At 46.1% G+C, this 13885-nt stretch overlaps 2 protein-coding genes across 7 annotated transcripts in view; one reads left to right on the forward strand and one right to left on the reverse strand.

Moving 5' to 3' along the window:
* Positions 1 to 2522, reverse strand: part of BMF (Bcl2 modifying factor) — a 58292-nt gene extending 55770 nt beyond the window's left edge. Inside the window, exons 1-2 of one of the 2 annotated variants that reach the window (XM_039538564.1) lie at positions 1594 to 2522; positions 375 to 428 (exon numbers count right to left, since the gene is read on the reverse strand). The gene's annotated coding sequence lies outside the window, so the exon portion shown is untranslated. Of the gene's footprint in view, positions 1 to 374 lie in introns of both variants that reach the window. The other variant, XM_039538562.1, reaches the window with a different exon arrangement.
* A 6454-nt stretch (positions 2523 to 8976) lies between these two features.
* Positions 8977 to 13885, forward strand: part of BUB1B (BUB1 mitotic checkpoint serine/threonine kinase B) — a 46243-nt gene continuing 41334 nt past the window's right edge. The window contains exons 1-4 of one of the 5 annotated variants that reach the window (XM_039538685.1): positions 8977 to 9155; positions 10374 to 10532; positions 11605 to 11664; positions 12020 to 12164. In XM_039538685.1, the coding sequence (XP_039394619.1) occupies positions 10393 to 10532; positions 11605 to 11664; positions 12020 to 12164 (345 nt within the window). In that variant the 5' untranslated portion in view covers positions 8977 to 9155; positions 10374 to 10392. Of the gene's footprint in view, positions 9160 to 9262; positions 9372 to 9522; positions 9544 to 10373; positions 10533 to 11604; positions 11665 to 12019; positions 12165 to 13885 lie in introns of those variants that run through there. The other 4 variants (XM_039538681.1, XM_039538680.1, XM_039538682.1 and 1 more) reach the window with 4 other exon arrangements.

Genomic DNA, 13885 nt, shown 5'->3' on the forward strand with positions numbered 1-13885 from the left:
CTGGCTCTAGGCCACCACCACCCTCAGAGTTGCTGGTCTAGAGGATGCATGGGGAGTGCTCTCCTCTGGTGATTCACAGCTGCCACAACCACCCCTTGGGGGCTGTGACACGTGGCCATCAGAGTAACATTGAGGCATCTCTAACTTACGTGGGGGGCCAAACTGGTCCCTGTGGCAACCTTGGGGATTGAGGAAGTGCCAAGATAGCATAAAACCACCTTGCCTTCTCCTGTCAGGGCCTGTACTGACAACAGCTCATCCAGGCCCAAGGACTGGGGCCCTGGCTCTGCTACTGACTAGTTAAGGACTTTGGGAAGTCATTTCACCCATAGTTCAGTTACTCCATCTGTTCAATAAGGATGATATTTTCCTACCTGCCTGTAGGAGGTGCTGCCTAGTGATCATGCAGGGGTTGGTAGGTCGTCTCCCTGTGGAAACAGAGTCCTGTCCTTCAGTGCCTCACCTAAAAGGTTTCCAGTCCTCCCCTTTAGCACAGGTATTTGGGGGACTGGGCTCTCGAACAGTCAGTCTTTTCCAGCTGGCCTCTCACCCTAGGTAAAGGCTCTTTATCACCGTAATGTCCTCTTGGAGTGGGTAGGGGAGCCTGGGCTACCCTCTCCACTGGCCTGTGGTTGGGTGGTTCCAATCAGCACACTGGAGTGCTAAGCAGCCGCTCCCCTGGACCACTTCCTCTTTTAGCTTCCCAGAGTAAATCACTTCAGTCTAGTCTCTGACCTGCACACTCAGTCCCCGGCCGCTCCTTTGTAAGCTGGTACAGATCCGTGGTGTCAAGTCTCAGGCAATCAGCTCCTGGGAGCACTTTCCCCTCAGAGAAGCTGTCTGCTCCATTCCATCCTTTTCCCCCTTTGAGCTTTTCTCCCCTTTTTAAAGCCCTGCCTCCAGGTTGTGCAGGCTTGACAGGTGTGTCTGAGAGGGGCTGCCCGAGCCCAGAGCTGTTTCTTAACCCCTTGATCTCCAATGTGGGATTTGTATACCCCATCACATACCCACTCCCTCAAAACAGGACATGGCATCTTGTTCTCCAGCCCTGCGTCCCCACCCTTGTGGGAAAAGAAATCTGTATTCTGGTGGGTTCTCCCAGCATGGTGAAATACCTGAAAACTATACAGTTGTAATGAAAGGTACTATTGCATAATCCAGAGGTTGATGTCCTTCATGTCGTTCAGCCAACACTAATGAGAAGGGGTTTCCCACTAAATAATATCTAGAGCCCATTTCACAGCCAAAGCTTCTTTTTCTATGATCGAATAGGCCATCTCCCAGGGGAACAGTTTCCTGCATATATAGAGGACAAGTTGCTCCTCTCCCTCAACTTCCTGGGAAGGGATTGCTCCAAGTCCTCCTGCAGAGGCATCCGTTTGCAACAAACTTTTTTTTCAAAGTCTGGGTGAAAAAGTACCAGGTCCTGACACACATGGTTCTTTAGAGTCCTAAATGCCCTGTTGCACTCTTCCAACCAAATGATCTTTTAGGGACTAGTACCTTCACAAGATCTGTTTGGGGCACTGCAAGAGTGTCAAAATCTGCTATGAATCATCTATAATAGCGCACTAGACCCAAAAAGCTCCATACCTGTTTTCTGGTTGTTGGGATGGGAAAAGTTATAAGGCCTGAACTTTGCCAATTAGTGCTCGTAATCTGCCCCATCCCACAGTGTAGCCAAGGTATGTGACCTCCCAGTTTGCCATTCTACACTTGATCGAGTTCACCTTGAGTCCTGCACTCTCAAGGGCTTGTAGGGTGGACATGACATGTTGCACATAGTCATCCCAATTATGACTGTAAATCATTATGTCATCTATGTATGTTGCCACATATTGGCCATGTGGCTGCAGCACTTGGTGCATGACTTTCTGGAAAGTGGCTGCTGCCCATAGAGGCTGAATGGCATAGTTCAGAATTAGCACAGACCTAATGGGGTGGAGAAAACAGTCTTCTCCTGAGACTCTGACATCAGAGGATTTGCCAGTACCCCTTTGCGAGGTCTAGGGTGGAGATATACTTGGCTGCTCCCAGTCTTTCTAGCAACTTGTCAACCCCAAGGGTTTCCAGTCCCCCCCATAGCACAGGAATTTGGGGGACTGGGCCCTTGAACAGTCTTTTCCAGCTGGCCTCTCAGCCTAGGTGAAAGCTCTTTGTTGTTGTAATGTCCTCTTGGAATGGGTAGGGGAGCCCAGGCTACCCTCTCCACTAGGCTCTGGTCCAGGGCCCAATGTGTGGGTGTCTCCAATTGGCACACTGGGGTGCTAATCAGCCATCCCTCAGACCACTTCCTGCCCCAGCCTCCTTTAGCTTCCAGAGTAAATCACTTCAGTCTAGTCTCTGACCTGCACACTCAGTCCTGGGCCTCTCATATGTAGGTTAGTACAGGTCTGTGGTGTCAAGTCTCAGGCAATGAGCTCCTGGGCAGCACTTTCACTTCAGAGCAGCCATCTGCTCCCTTCCACCCACCTACCCCAACTTTGAGCTTTTCTCCCCTTTTTAAAGCCCTGCCTTCTGCTTATGCAAGTTTGGCAGGTGCGTCTGGGCGGGGCTTCCCGAGCTCAGAGTTGTTCCTTAACCCCTTGCTCTCCAGTGTGGGATTTGTATACCTCATTACACTGTCCCACAAGGGTTCTGTAAGGATTAATTAGTATTTGCACAGAGCTTTGAACATGCTGAGCCCTATATAAATGCTATTATTGTTATTAATGAATTATTATTATATTAGCATTAGAACTCTTGCACATAAAACAGTGTTCCTTTTCTGCACACAGGATATGCCCTCCACCATCTGGCCAGCTGCAGGGGTGGGTATAGGTGAATCACAAAGTACCCATTTGGATTTCCCTTTTCTTTAAACCCTAACTTTTATTTCAACACAGAAAGAAGATTCCAAGGAAAGTTGTTGACTTTGTGTCATTTCTGTGAGGCACTCAGATACCATACTGCTGCGCATGCTATTGAGAGATGAGATTAGATAAAGGAGAAGGAGTGAGATCAAATAGCAGTTTTCTGTTACTAGCTCCCAGACAGCTGAGATAGAGCTCAGATACTACTGGGATGGGCATCCTAGAAACACCTAAGATAGACATGTCATTGAGAAGCAATTAAATAAACCATCCTCTCCCCCCACAACTATGAACTTTATAGATGCTACCTCCAGCCCCATTAGGTTCTTCTCCATTCCAAAGAGGCAGCAGCTTTGGTCTTTTAATTGCAACATTTCCAGCTGCTTTGATCTCTGCCTGTGAGGGTTCTTGGGATTACCTCACACCACTCTAACCCTTTCTTTGATATATATTTGGGTAAATTAATGGGTCCATCCTACTGAGTAGAGACAACTGATACAGTAAAAAATACCTGAGCTAAAAAAAACCTAGAAGAGCTCTCCCACATTTGAGGTGAGACTTTTCTTCCCACTGATTACAGGTCCTGCTGCCTGTGTAATTAACAGTACATTATTCAGTAGTTTGAAAAATATTACAAGCTGCTGGCTACACTCACCTGGGGTTTATCATGGGAACTGTTCTCTGAGAGGTGCTTGATGGAATATTAATTGGGATGGTCAAATCCACTCCATCCACAGAAAGCCACAATAAGTAGGTTCCGCATGGGGGAACTTAGGGCAGCTGGGGAGAAGAATTTTACCATCCTAATCCAGATCCAGGGAGTGGGTCCTTGTTGCCCTGCTCCACTTCCCTCAGCTATACTAGAGTAGCATCCACAACAATCCTGCTACACCAATCCCATGGAGTGTTGGGGCCAACGGATCCATGTAAACATAGATCACTCGGGCCCTCTCATGTCCCCTTCCAGCCTTCTGCCCCAGTGGAGGCTTTTTCTATTGCATATAAGGGTCTGGAGAGATTTGTGCTGGGTTCCTATATCATGGGGGAGGGGGGTAAATTTCAGCAAAGGTGTATAAAGGGATCATGCAGAGGGTGTAAGAAGCAAGCAGCCTGGTGCCCTACTGTCCGTGCAAAGCACAGCTTGGCCAGACCTGAGGATCTGGGCTAATACTACTACTCACACAAGTAAGCATTTGCAGAATAAGGCCCAATGTTTGGGTATGGCAAGGCGTACAGTATTATGTGACCTCGCAGTTTACTTCTTGGTGGATTAGCATAGCCAGGGCTAGATTTAGGGGCAGGTGACCTAGGCAACCGCCTGGGGTGCCAGGCTTGGGGAGCGCTGGGCTTGGGGTGCTGTTTATGTTGTTAGTGACAAAAGGGAAAATAGAATGTTTGAAGTAACATGGTTCAGGCATTCTGTATTTGCTTATATATGGCATGAATAAATACAGATTTACAAATCCTAGCATGCAAATTTATCGTCTTATATGATAGGGATAAATCATGCATGCAAATCATGCATCAAAGTCGTGAAATAGGTTATAAATGCAATAAAAATAAGGTATTCAAAAGTTTTAACAAATGGGAGTTGGGGTGCCATTTGGACTAGGGCTGGCCCTGAGCACAGCCAGACTGGTAGAAGAAAGTACAGTCAAATTTTAAGCAGAAGAGAAAACATGGGACAGGAAGTAAAAGGAGAACATACCGAAAAAGTCAACAGGGAATGGAGGAAAAAGTAAATGAAATACAGCAACTTAATCAGAGCAGAGCATGTGGGATTGGTGGGATATGGGTAGGTCTGGCTGGGGCCGGGTGCCAACCTGTCACAAAGGGGAGGATCCAATCAGACAAGGTTGGAGACCACTGTGTTAGTCTGAGCTGCCTGTTATGCTAAGAATAGAGACTAAGGTCAGCGAACCAAATCAAGGGAACCATCTTTGTGTTGTAATCTTCTCCAGAATTAAACGTAATGGCCTTCCTAATAATCCTAATGAATTCACATCGCAGGCAAACTGTCTTGCTATTGCTCCTTTGTCTCATGAATATAAAGGGAACATGTGACTTTGATTTTCATTTCCCCCCAACAATTACTGTCCAGAGAAATGGCAGTGGAGATATCTAGTTCAGGATAACGTAAGGAAGCCCAATGTATATGTTTTTAATTGCACCCCATGATGTACAGTACAGATGGTGGGGACAGGAGGTTAGATAGAATGATTGCCAAATGTGCTTTGCTGGGTCTTATGGGCAAAACATTAAAATGGCAGTAAAATTTGGGAAATAATGAAAAGTAGAGATACTGGGCTATGTGAATGCAAAAGCAGGAGAAACTGGGACAGATTCCTAGCTGGTGGAAACACATGTACTCCACTGAAAGCACCAGTGTGAAGTGCTCTCTGTGTGGCATAATGCTTAATTAGCAGGCAGCCCCACTATACACTAGCCCCATATAAAGTGCATTAAAATAAATTAAATTTGGGTGACAAAGGTCTGGATAATTGTAGCAAGGTTCCACCTCTGTCAAGAAAAGCTGCACTCTTTATGCCAGCTGGAGCAAAGGGCCGTTGGCACCAACTGCTAGTTAGGAACCCAGAAGAACCCAATATCTAATAAGGCATCCAAAGGTCAAATTAATGATCCAAATGGAAGTCACATTCCCAGTATAAGAGGTGCTGATACAGGGCCTGATTCTCCACTATATTACTCCAGTTTTATGATGGGTTACACCAGTGCAAAAATGGATTAATACAGTGATGAATCAGGCCCATAATTGCAAGCTCTTCTGTGTGCTTCTCTCAATTCCCAACGTTATATGATTTAATATGACCACTTATTTTTATAGGCAGCGCAGGTAGCGACACCTTTAGTTTAGATTGCCCAACACTTTCCATGATAAGAACTTGCTTTCAGCTGCTTACAACTTTGCCAAACATAAAATGTTTGGGCTGACATTCTACATGCCAGGTGTCTGCCTAAGCCTGAATTTTTTTGGGAAAGTTTCAGCTACAAATGATACAGCCATTGCCAAGAATGAGGTTAGAGAAAAAAAACAGTGTTTGCCCATGTTAAAATATTCTTACTACTGCTTTGGTGGGAAGCTTTAGTGACTCCAGGATTTGGATCAGGGACTTGAAATTTGGCAGGGCAGTTGATGTCAGGTATGTGCCTTTTGCTGCCCCAGTGAAAATTCACCTATATTTGGCCAAGTCATAAGCCTCAAAAACAAACAAACAAACAAAACCCCTCAATTTGCATGTATGTATGAAGTAGAGACTTCAGCAGCTACATTCTCCACAGATTCTGTTTGCACTGAGAGTGCTCCATCCCCTTACAGTGCCCCGTGCTGATCAGCCTATGCATGTGGCTGCCTCCCCACAGTGGGGCTGAGCATACTCCACCACAAGGCTGCCGGTGCTGATCAGAACTTTCCTTTTGTTCCTCCCAGCTACTGTGGACTTGAACTAAGAGCAGGATGACTCTCTCTCTGGTGCTCAGTGCTCCTCCTGCTGGCACACAGGCAGTATGGAGGAGAAGGATGAAGCTACCTGTCTTGAATGTTAGAAGCATAGGGACTGCAAGGGACCTTGAGAGGTCTTCTAGTCCAGTCCCCCGCATTCATGGCGGGACTTAAGTATTATCTAGACCATCCCTGACATATGTTTGTCTAACTGGCTCTTAAAAACCTCCAATGATAGATATTCCACAACCTCCCTAGGCAATTTATTCTAGTGCTTAACCACCCTGACAGTTAGGAAGTTTTTCCTAATGTCCAGCCTAAACCTCCCTTGCTGCAGTTAAGCCCATTGCTTCTTGTCCTATCCTCAGAGGTTAAGAAGAACAAATTTTCTGCCTCCACCTTGTAACAATGTTTTATGTACTTGAAAACTATTATCCTGTCCCCTCTCAGTCTTCTTTTCTCCAGACTAAACAAACCCAATTCTTTCAATTTTCCCCCATAGGTCATGTTATCTAAACCTTTAATCATTTTTGTTGCTCTCCTCTGGACCTTCTCCAATTTATCCACATCTTTCCTGAAATGTGGCACCCAGAACTGGACACAACACTCCAGTTGAGGCCTAATCAGTGCAGAGTAGAGTGGAAAAATTACTTCTTGTGTCTTGCTTACAACATTTCTAATACATCCCAGAATGATGTTTGGTTTTTTGCAACAGTGTTACACTGCTGACTCATATTTAGCTTGTGATTCACTATGACCCTGGATCCCATTCTGCAGTACTCCTTCCTAAATGTAATTTCCCATTTTGTATCTCTGCAACTGATTGATCCTTCCTAAGTGGAGTACTTTGCATTTGTCCTTCTTGAATTTCATCCTATTCACTTCAGACCATTTCTCCAGTTTATCTAGATCATTTTGAATTTTAATCCTATCCTCCAAAGCACTTGCAACCTGTGTTCCCTCTAAGCTGCGTGCCTGCGCAGCCACACAAGAGGTCATCAAGGGCTGTGCAGCTGATTAGTACAGCCGTGCAGGTGCGCACATAGGGATGTAGCCACAGGTGGGCCTGGAGAATGTGTAGGTAGGTAGATCAGTGGGGTGAGGTGGGGGTAATAAGGGGTAGCTGGGGGGTAGCAATGGGGAAGCTTGGGGCGTGCAGGGCTGCGGCAGGGAGAGACACCTCTCTCTCAGCTTTGGGGCTGTTGCGGGGCGAGACACTTCTCCCCCAGCCCTGGGGCTGTGGCAGGGAGAGAGGGCTGTCTCACAGCTTGGGTTGCGACACGGAAAGAGGAATCCCCTCAGCCCAGGGCTGTGGTGGGGACAGTTGCCTCTCTCCCAGTTCTGGGGCTGCGGTGAGGAGAGAGGGCTCCCCCCAGCCCTGGGCCAGTGGTGTCTCACTCCCCAGCTGAGGGATCCGGTTCTCTTGGGCTTAGCCAAGCAGTTTGTTTCCCCTGCAATCCAATCAGTACTCATCAACTGGTGATGACTGGCCTGCTCTGATGCAGCAGCACCCCGGGTGGCTTTTTTTGATCTGATACTTTTTAATGCAAGAAGGTGAAAATCTCAACCACGTGAGATCCCTCTCTCTAAATTTCCCTTTCACTCTTATTTAAAAAAATCTGACAGTAGTCTACTCAGTAGTTACCCCACATGCTGTAGTGGCACTGTTGCGAGATGCAGCACTGTTGGAGGAATAGCGTGGCACTTTTGCATAAAGATAGCTTAATGGTTCTAACGGTCATGGTGGGAGGGATTTGAACGCAACTCTCAGTAGGTAACTACGAGCATGAATGAAGGGAACTAGTTACTCAGTCAGACTGAGGATTAACCGAACACTAGGTGGCAGAGTTGTCCCCTAGACCTACCCCTTCCTCTTTTCCTCCAAGATTTGCCACTGCAGGTAAGAAGAGCAAAGGTATGGTTGGAGGATGTAGGCCCATCTTGAGACATCCTTTGGGTGGGGTGACCTTAGCCAAGCTTTTCTGAATGTCCACATATTGTTTTTGTGTTGAAGGCTGGATAAATGTTCCTGTGCATGTGGATTATTTGGCATCCCTTGTAACTGATTGCTTAATTACTTGCTCCATTATCTTTCTGAGTACTGAAGTTAAGCTGATTGGTCTGTAATTCCCTGGGTTGTCCTTATTTCCCTTTTTATAGCTGGGCATTATGTGTGTCCCTTTTCCAGGCCTGTGGAAATTCTCCCATTTTCCCTTCCGGGAGCTGCTCAAGGTAACCACCACCCGGCCAGAGCCAGGACACCTCACCCCCTCTTACACCTCAACCCCCTGTCCTTAGCCCCCTCCCAAAGCCCATACCCCCTCCTGAACCCCAGCCCCTTGCCCCAGCCTGGTGAAAGTGAGTGCGGGTGGAAGAGAGCATGCAGGGGCAGAAGGGGAATAGAGTGAGCAGGGGCGTCTGTGGGATTAGCTGGTTGGCAACACTGATGCTGTCCCTGCCGGCCAGGGCCCGACCAGCGATTTTGTGGGGCTTGAGCTAAAAGAAGGGCCGAGGTCAGCCCGAGCCCTGTGATGCTGCGGCCAGCAGCACCTAGAAAGAACCCGCACGCTCACTCCCCCTGCGCAGGGGCGGGACCCGACCCCACGCTCTGCCGTAACAAATGGGCCCAGCGGAACCTACGCTTCTGCTCACGGAGCTTCCGGCGGGCCGCGGGACCAATCAGATGTGTCTGTGGTACTAGGGACCGGCCAATGGGGCCGAGGCTGGTGGCGGTTGAAGTTTAAACTCTCGAACGGAGCGAGCGAGCGAGCTGGCCGCTGTTGGGACTTAGAGGCGCCGAGCCGGTGTCCGTGGCCCGCGGACCTGTGACTGCCGCGCGCCGGGTGGGTGAGCGCGGCTCGAGGGGAGGAGCCCCTGGGTGGGCTCTGCGGGGCGTTGGGGGCGGCCCGGGGAGCGCTGGGGGCAGGACGGCTCCGGGGTGGCTCAGCGGGGTGTCCCGGGAAGGGCTGGGCCTTCGGACGTGCCCCAGCGATCTCAGAACCTCGGTCTCCCCCTTCACCGTGAGGGAGGACGGGGGTCTACAAACCACCGTGTGGCAGGTGCACCAGCCCCGCCCGCCCTGCGCAATGGGGGCCGCTGCTGAGCTCCCCCCCATTCCCCCCCCCCCCGCAGGATTAGATTGTTATTGGTAAATGCCAGCAAAACCCTGCACCGGCAAACCCACAGAAACACGTTTCTGTCCGTCGTTACTGCCCCTTACCCATAGGCAAAGTAAGAAAACACACAGCGCCAAAGCTTCTGACTGAAAGATGTTTAGTTTGTATAGTTTTGTTCTGTGATGTTGAGAGTGTGTTTTATAAAGCGTTACCTTTTTGAACCCCCCCCCCACCTCTGTTGTCAGTCAGTACTTATTGCCTGACCTCCTCCCCAATCATTTTCTGTAGGGTGACCAGATGTCCCAATTTTGGGGTCTTTTTCTTATATAGGCTTCTATTCCCCCCCACCCCCTGTCCTGATTTTTCACACTTGCTGTCTGGTCACCCTAATTTCCTGCAACTGTGAAAATGTAAATTGATAAAAACGAAACAAAATGCTTAAAACCCATAATTTAATGCAACTGAACATGTAAATAGGAAAAATGCTTAAAATAAGCATCTATATTATCTGTCAAAATTATAAAACATAGAATTCTGCCAAGTCTATGGAAGAGCCACAGTGGCTGTGCTGTTTCAACCAACACTTAAAGTTGGTGGTTCATTTAGTTAATACCCCATCAAGGGTCTCTCTCTCATCCTCATTCTTCTCAAATTGTAGCTTTAATAGGAGTATAACAGGAGTCCGGCCCACCCCCTTTTACTGTAACATCGAATTGCCTCTCAATTTTTAATGCAGTTATTCTCATGACACCTTTGCAGCACAGGAAAGTGCTGTTATCCCTGTTTTACACATGAGGAACTGAGGCAGAGAGGGAGAGCTAAGTGACTTGCCTAAGGTTGTGGGAAGTCTGTGGCAGAGCAGAGAATTAGATGTGTCAAGTAAGTCCCAGGCTAGCACCTGAAGCTCTGGACCACCCTTTCTCTATTGTTTACTTTCTTGTGTAGTGTTTCAGGAGAGGTCACCATGTCACAGGAGTGGAATGAGTGGGAGCTGAGTAAAGAGAATGTGCAACCCCTGAGACAGGGGCGGGTCATGTCTACCCTGCAGGAAGTTTTGGCTCAGCAGGAGACTTCCAGCCACACAGCTATTCAGCAGCAAAAACAGTGAGTAAAATATTGATCTGTTTTCATCAGTGTTTCTGTACCTTCTGTTGAATTTCCACCATTAGTCTCCTGGCTGTAAGAAGAGTGTAGGGAGCGGAAGTACAGTCTGAATCTTTACTAATGCTGCTGTGTGTGGTTGTAGCACACTAAAGCTGTCAAAGGAATTTGCCTTTTATGCACCAGATGAAGGGCTGGTGCCAGAGGGAATTCTTTCATGGTTCAATAGTGGAACGTTTAAACTGCAAGCACTAAGGCAGGGGTTCTCAAACTCTGGGGGTTGGGACCCCTCAGGGATTGCGAGGTTATTACATGGGGGGGTCGTGAGCTGTCAACTTCTACCACAGCTCTGCTTTGCTTCCAGCATTTATAATGGTGCTAAATACATAAAAAAAGTTGTTTTTAATTTATAAGGGAGGGTCGCACTCAGAGGCTTGCTATGTGAAAGGGGTCATCAATAAAAAAGTTTGAGAACACTGCACTAAGGAGAATCTCTTGTGTCTGAATATTCTTCTAAAGAGGAATATACAAATATTACAGGAGGATGTCCCTCCTTTTTTCCCCCTTTGCTTTATAGTAATCTTCCAAATGAAAGTACTGAACAGGGAATGCGCAACTCCTACCATAATAATCTAGTAAGGGCGGCTACCTGTCAGGGAAAAACACCTCTCCACTATAATAATCCATCAAAATGGGCTACCTGTCAGTGGATTATCTTTCCCTCCCTGGTAACTTCCCATAGCAGGGTACAAGAATTCTCTTTGATGGGACCATATGACTCTCAGGATAGTAACTTGGAAATGTGCACTGAAAGGCTGTTCCAATGCCTCATTGTTGTTAAATGTCAGAATACTAGAAAACTTTGTGTCCAAGGGTGGTTTAAGAGCCTAATTTGGTTCCTTTGACACCAGTGGGAGCAGGATTGGGTCCTGCTGCAGGAGAAATAAACAAGTTTGTCTCCGAAGAAATAGTCACAGTGATTTAAATAGGAGTGAAGATCTTGTTTTCTGCCATGTTAACTATATCTTTGTAGTTACTTAGCTACTGTTTACGTATCATGTTGTATTTTTTCTAGGGGATTTGAATCTGAAATCCGCTTTTATTCTGGAGATGATCCATTGGATGTTTGGGACAGGTAGGCTATCTTTATTTTGCTAGAATGGGACAGTAAAATCTCTAATAGTTGGAAATTGTAGAGAGTTTCATGTAGGTATTCACCCACGAAAGCTCATGCTCCAAAATGTCTGTTAGTCTATAAGGTGCCACAGGACTCTTTGCTGCTCATGTAGGAATGTTACAAGAAGTGAATAAAGTGCTTTCATTTTGTAACAGAAACCCCCTCATCAATGGGTTAAGGTCTACAAAGAGAAATGTCTTCTGTTGTAATAGTCTATGATCTATCTTTTCTCAGTACTATAAACCACATTTTTCTTCTTTTCTCTTCATAATATATAGAAATTAAGATGCCTCTATTTTTATACCATCTACAGGTACATCAAATGGACAGAGCAAACATTCCCTCAAGGTGGAAAAGAGAGCAATCTCTCAGCTGTGCTGGAGAGAGCTGTAAAAGCACTGAATGAGCAGCAGAGATACTACAAAGACCCTCGCTATCTCAGTCTCTGGCTCAAGTTTGTAAGTATCCTTTTGATGTTCTCTTAGGTACTTTCTTAAGCATTTTCTGAAGCTTTTGGATGTTACTGAACTGCTTTTCTTTGTACAGTGCATTTTGTGACTGCTAGCAGTGCAAATTTAAGATTAGTTCTTCACACTTCTGTCAGGCACGTGACAGCTGTTCACAGTATAGGATTCATATACCAATCTGTCATTCAAAGACTGCTCTTCCAATGGAATCTTCAGGAGTCTTCTGGTGTCATTCAGCCTGGACAGAAATTGTACCTGGTTTTCTTCAGAAGTATTCATTTGAAAAACTACATATTTCTTCAGACTGATGCTGCTTGATTCTCTGATCAGTTAAACAGAGCAGAAGAAGCTTAAAGGAATGCAGCTGACTTGAAATCTAGTCAATTGATTTTTTTAAAGATATAAACAGTGAGGGATAAATGAAGTGTCAGCTACTATATCTGCCCCTAAGCCTCAGAATGGCTCCTGGTTTTTTATCCTTTGTTTTTCTTCTCTCCCCTGTTGCTGAATGGAAGGCACACACAAACAGAGGAAACTGACAGTGAAACTGAATACACAGCATAAATGGAAAGAACATTTTCTCTAATAATCTTTTCCTAGCTGTCTTAAATGTCATAACAATAGCAGGCAAAAATGTTTTTTGTTTTTTTAAAGGCACAGGTGCACCATATGCAACAGCAGTCCACAGGCTTCTTTAGGGGGCTCATTTTCCACTGCATATGCCCTGTGTGTTGCTAAGAGGCAGCACATCCTTTTGAAGCACTTTTTGTTTCCCAGAACCGGGTTCCTTCTGCCTATTACCCTCTCTTCTGCATTGCTCCGGTAGGGGGAGACTAAGTCTTCTGTTAGGCAAGATCCTTACTCATGGAAGACGCATAATGTCCTCTAGCTACTATCACACATGGACACTTCATAAAGTTCATATCCTTTTCCTTGTCCCTCAGAGTGATGATTTCATTGGTCCCTTCAAGTAGGAAAATGGGTGATCCTGAACTGTCTGTCATCTGTAGTTAAGATGAAGTGAGAATCCTGCTGCCACTCACCTGCCTTACAATGAAAAGTAGCTAATTCCAAAACTAATGTAACAGTCAAAAAAATAAAGTAAAATTGGAAGATCTTTATGGCAGGGATTTTTTTTTTTGGTTGTTCTGTAACTACAGTGCCTAACACAGTGGAGGCTTGGTCCATAACTAGGTCTCCTAGGTATTACAGTAATACTAACAACTCTGCTTTCCTTCCAGTGAAGATCAGACCAGTGTAAAGCTTTGCTTGCTTCTGAGGCAGAAGGAAGGGTTCTAGTTTTAGTGTAACTTCTCTAACCCAAGTTATAAAATATGAGACCTGAAATAATTTAACACAATAAATGTTGATTAGCAGTGTTCTGCTGGTTTCATAAGGTGCATTTGTTGGAGGGACTGGATCTGGATGGCTTGAGGTTAGTAATAGTGGCTTGTAGGTCACCGTTCTGAATCTAGCCTGGTTTGAGCGTGATTTTACAGTTAATGATATAGGATACCCATTCAATTCCACATCAAAACTACCACTAACTTTCATCTTAGTTGGTACCAAATTGAGTTTGGTACTAAATGAATTCCCTAAATCCTAAGTCGCCTTCTGGATGCTAGAGGTAGTCTTTCTTCTTGCTTCTCTTCCCATTCCCCAAATGTCAAGCTGTTGACAGGGTAGGGTGTACCTGTTCTGAGGATTAACAG

Source organism: Mauremys reevesii, linkage group 4 (genome assembly GCF_016161935.1).
Source record: "Mauremys reevesii isolate NIE-2019 linkage group 4, ASM1616193v1, whole genome shotgun sequence".
Taxonomy (NCBI): domain Eukaryota; kingdom Metazoa; phylum Chordata; order Testudines; family Geoemydidae; genus Mauremys; species Mauremys reevesii.